This window comes from Arachis ipaensis, chromosome B01 (genome assembly GCF_000816755.2).
Source record: "Arachis ipaensis cultivar K30076 chromosome B01, Araip1.1, whole genome shotgun sequence".
In the NCBI taxonomy this organism is placed as follows: domain Eukaryota; kingdom Viridiplantae; phylum Streptophyta; class Magnoliopsida; order Fabales; family Fabaceae; genus Arachis; species Arachis ipaensis.
Genome location: NC_029785.2, coordinates 30,893,495 through 30,898,526, shown reverse-complemented (window position 1 = coordinate 30,898,526; position 5,032 = coordinate 30,893,495). Strand labels below are relative to the sequence as shown.

At 40.6% G+C, this 5,032-nt stretch overlaps 1 protein-coding gene across 1 annotated transcript in view; it reads right to left on the bottom strand.

Moving 5' to 3' along the window:
* Positions 1–3,598, bottom strand: part of LOC110270443 (CASP-like protein 2B1) — a 12,062-nt gene extending 8,464 nt beyond the window's left edge. Inside the window, exon 1 of the mRNA XM_021119880.1 lies at positions 3,462–3,598. Within this exon, the coding sequence (XP_020975539.1) occupies positions 3,462–3,514 (53 nt within the window). The 5' untranslated portion in view covers positions 3,515–3,598. The remainder of the gene's footprint in view (positions 1–3,461) is intronic.

Sequence of the window (5,032 nt, the reverse complement as noted above, 5' to 3'; positions counted from 1 at the left end):
TGCAGAGGCCATTTGTGGAGTTGAACGCCAGTTTTTGTGCCAGTTTGGGCGTTCAACTCCAGTTTTTGATCCTTTTCTGGCGTTGGACGCCAGAATTGGGCAGAGGACTGGCATTGAACGCCAGTTTACGTCGTCTATTCTTGTGCAAAGTATGAACTATTATATATTTCGGGAAAGCCCTGGATGTCTACTTTCCAACGCAATTGGAAGCACGCCATTTCGAGTTCTGTAGCTCCAGAAAATCCACTTTGAGTGCAGGGAGGTCAGAATCCAACAGCATCAGCAGTCCTTTTTCAGCCTGGATAAGATTTTTGCTCAGCTCCTTCAATTTCAGCCAGAAAAATACCTGAAATGACAGAAAAATACACAACTCATAGTAAAGTCCAGAAATATGAATTTTTCCTAAAAACTAATAAAAATAGACTAAAAACTAACTAAAACATACTCAAAACTATATGAAATTATCCCCAAAAAGCGTATAAAATATCCGCCCATCACAACACCCTTTCCAAAACTTCCAAAACCATGGAAAGTTAAAGATTCATTTTGGGAACATTCAAAATCACCCATCCAACAATGAGATTTTATAACAAAAGTTCCTCGGCAGAGTCCCAAGTCTTTAGGGGAGAATAACATAACTCATTTCGCCAAATTCATTTAAAATCATTAAAACATTGGCTTTCCGAGTTGAGTAATAAAATAGGGTCTAAGCCAAACCGAGTCACGTAATCATTTACTTCTTTCAAAGCCGTTTCCTTTACTTAGGCAAAAACCAACTTCAACCCCCATGATAAATTATAGAACGTTTCAACTGTTCAAAATTGTTTTAGTCTTGCAAGAATTCAGAATTCAAAGAGTACTTAAACCTTTCCAAAACATTTCAAAATGAAACTTGTCAATAGACATTCAGGTTCTTTCAAAATCATTGAAAACTCCTCTAATTGAAACCCTCAAGTCAAATTCAAAGGCATTGCACTTGTCACATTTAAAACAGCTTTAAAACATAAGTTTCATCTAAATATCTTTCTCCTGAAAGAGATACAATGCCTTTCTTAAGAAGCAAGGCTAAATCACAATTTCCTCTTTAGTAATCCATTTCAAAAGTATGAATCATCCTTTTCTAGATAATTCAAATAAAATAGTAGAAATCTTTAACTCGTCATTTTTCCAGACAACATTTCAATAAAGACTCGGATTTTATAGAAATTTCGGCAGCACCTCCCCTAAAACTTGGACTTTTGCCACCCGGTTCGGGTCCCAACTAAACCGTTTCTCATTACTTTTCAACAGCTCAAAACCAGAAATCAATTCAAAAGCAAGCTAAGTCCAACAGTCGCCTCAGTGGCATATCTCAAGAAAACCATTTCAAAATCAACTCAATATCAACCGATTTAACTCATTCCCAAAGCTTTAAAGAATCGGTTCAGTAATAAATCATTTATCAAAACCAAATCAATTAAGGCAACCCAGGCTGAATTTCAAGGGTATTCTATCTTCCACATCATCAAAATAATTGACTCAATTCAAACCAATCCTCAACGGATTAAGCTCATATTTCAAATCTTTAAAGAATCAACTTCAAACATTACATTTCACAAGCCACACAATAATTCAGCCAAACCAACATCCATAGTCCTTCGAGTCAATCAAATAATACATAAGGCAGATACAATCACCAAATACACAATATCTCACACCAGTATCCATATGTAATAATTCCAATACACAAAACATAGTTTTCGAAAAGCGCCCCTACCTCAAAACGCAAATCCATAACCCAAAAGTCTCACAGAGTCCTTTCCAGCTCAACCCGAACTGACGGCAACCAAAACCTCAGCTCCCAGCCACTTTCGCAATAACCAAAGCAACACTATTCGCAACATACAACAATCGAAACTCAATCTTATAGCAATTAATGCCACAAACCTCAGCGTGAGATAACGGAACAGTAACAAAAGGGCTTTCAAATTAAAACGCTTACCGAACCGAAGGAGGAACGGCTGAACCGAAACAGCGGTGATCTCTGAACCGGTTCGGCGGCTGCCCGATAGCCACCTCAAGCGGCAGCGGTGACCTGAACAGTATGCAGAGACAATGAGATTCCCGGAAACTCAACGGAAAGGAGAGCCAACTTGAAACCCTTACCGACAGAATTTTTCCGGCGACGGCAAAAGCAGCCAGAAGCTCCGGCGGTGCTCCCGGAAGTCACAGAACCACTCCCGGCAGTCAGAATCACAGAGACGCAGCTCCCTTCTCCGGCAACGACGCTTGCGGCGGCCGAGACCCCTTTCTAACGGCGGCAGTTCTGACGGAGGCGGCGCCGGCGACGCGAGCACGGCTGGGCATGGTGGCTGAACCCCAGCTCAGCCTCTGATCTCTCCGTCTCTCATGCTCGGTGTGACTGGACGGCCCTCCTCTCAACAGCACGGCGGCAGCAAACCCTAGCAGTGGCAACGGCGGCTCAGCAGGGACGGGTTCCTTCGGCGGCAGCAGCGGCGCGACCTCCTCTCCCCTGCGTCGTTCCCTTCTCCACGGTGGAACCCATCAGGGACGGCAGCAGCACCAGCCACGACAACCCTTGGCGGCGACAATGGCGAGGTGGCTGAGCTTGTGAACGACGGCAGTGCAGAGGCGGTTTCTTCCCCTCCCGTGCGCGCCAGTTCCTCCCGTCAGCCTCTTCGTGATCGCAAGGATGGCGGCGGCGCGGCGAGGGCGACAGCGGCGCTGTGTGCTTCAGCGACAGCGACACATTGGTCACGGCTCCTCCAGCGGCGGTGGTGAGTGGGTAAGCGCCGGACGACAGCGACGGCTGGCCGGTGGTCACAGCGCAGCTTTTCCCTATGCGTTTCCCCGTTTCCTCCTAGCCCTTTTTCTTTCTTCGTTCCATTTCTTTTGCAGCTATTGTTGCTGTGTTGCGGCTGGGTTTGGGGGGATTGAGTGAGGTTGAGAGAGAACCGGGTCGGGTAATGGGTTACCGGGTTAGGGTTTTCCTTATTTGAAAATTAGGGTTAAGGGCATTATGGTAAATTCACATAAAATTAGGAATAATATGGTAATTGAAATCCAATGTAATTCCAACACTTATTGTATATGGAAAAACACTATTTGCTCATCTACTTTTACAAATTATTTTCAACAAAATGCCCGAATCTAAAGATTAGAAATAATATAATTAATTTCTCTATTTTCCAAAATAGCAGTACTAATATTCAAAATATTAATTACTTAGTCCAAAACATATAAAATCCTTATTATTTCACAACTGCTAAATTTATAATTTAAATATAGAAAATAATCCAACAATTATAAAATTGGATAATAATCATAACTTATTTCAAATTCAATAAATCAAAACTTGCTTTAATTTTCTTTAATAGAGGAATTTCTGAAATTAAAGCTGCAGAAACACTTAATTTGAAATTAGCTAATAATAGTCCTTTTTCAAAGGTTTTGGGTCTTACATATGGTACACTGGAACTGTTCCAGGACTAACACCTACACCCAAATAACTCATTTTCTCTAGACACTAACAATGCAAAAGAAAACAATGGATTTACACTAAGTACAGAAGTACAGAATTCAAATACGAAATAGAACTAAAGGGTAATTTCATATCCTATAAAATTGATTTACACTTTTATTTCAAACATAAATTTAAAAATTAAAAATAAAACAAAAATGAAGAGTAAGATGCATAGACAGCGTAACCTTGTAGAATAGCGTTAGGGGATTAGGCGTAGCAGAGTGAAAGAGAATCGTGAGCGGTCAGCGATGAAATCAAACCAAAACGATGTGTCGTGTTGTTCGCAATGGACGGCGACGGAGCTGTGAAAGCGAAGGCTGCAGCTGTTGTGTCTCTGTGGGTTGAGGATTTCGGAGAGGTCTGCTGCCTCTACCGCGTCCTCCTCCTCTGTGGTTTCAGACAACGAATTGCAGTAGCTAGGGTTAGTGTTTTAGGTGGGGGTCGTAGGGATTGGTGATTTCAGAACAATGAAGATAGAAATTAGTGAACATTGAAGACACATACAAACCTGAAGGTGCAAAATGGAGGTAAAGAGGTAGGGTTTGGGAGTAAGAGCGAGAGAGAATGTGAGTCGCAATGGCCAGAAAGAGAGAGCAGATAACTGAGAGAGGATGTAATCCAGAGATCATCCATCTGTCATGGTGTTGAAGCCGACGGTGCGATTGGCTTTTATGGGGAAGAAGGAGATCCATAGAAAGAGTGAGACACTGAGACGATGAAGGAAGGAGGAGATAGAGAGAGAGTGAGAAACTGTGACGCGAGAGAGAATGAGCAGCACAGAGAGAGTAACATTCTGCTTTACCTTTAGGTTACCCTTTTTTATTTTTTTATTGCAAATGAAAGTGAGAGTGACGCGTGGCTTAATGAGCCACGGTCATTATACAAGTAATATATATATATATATATATATATATATATATATATATATATATATATATATATATCAAGCATTAGAAACTCACTCAATCAAGACCTTCGACCATTTTCATTCAACAATCAATAACCAATCAATACCACATATTTATTCTAAAGCATCATCATCAACAACATCAATCCAACAATATCTTAAAGTCAACTAGCCTAAGGTTTCCTAATGAATCCATATTTGATGGTAAATTTTGTCTTGAATTGAGTGAATTTCATCACATAAACTCACATTTATACACTTGAATAGCATAATTTTGTGATTTCTCTCTAAATTTCACCTAATTGTGAGAACATTCCTTTTTGTGCTTAAATTGATTAATTTAATTCCACTTTTATTAAATTCGATGCTGTGATATATTTTGTTGAGTGATTTCAGGTCATTTCACATAGCATTACACAGTGATTATCCAAAATTGAAACCCGTATCTTTGTTGACGGCGGTCCCAACCTCTTGAACCTTTTTCTCCGGCCACTCCAAGACTCAATCAATTCCTCACAAATCCAAGCTTCAACCAACTCTATTTAATACAATTTCCTTTAAATTTCACCTGTTCATACTATGATTTTCACACAAACTAGGGG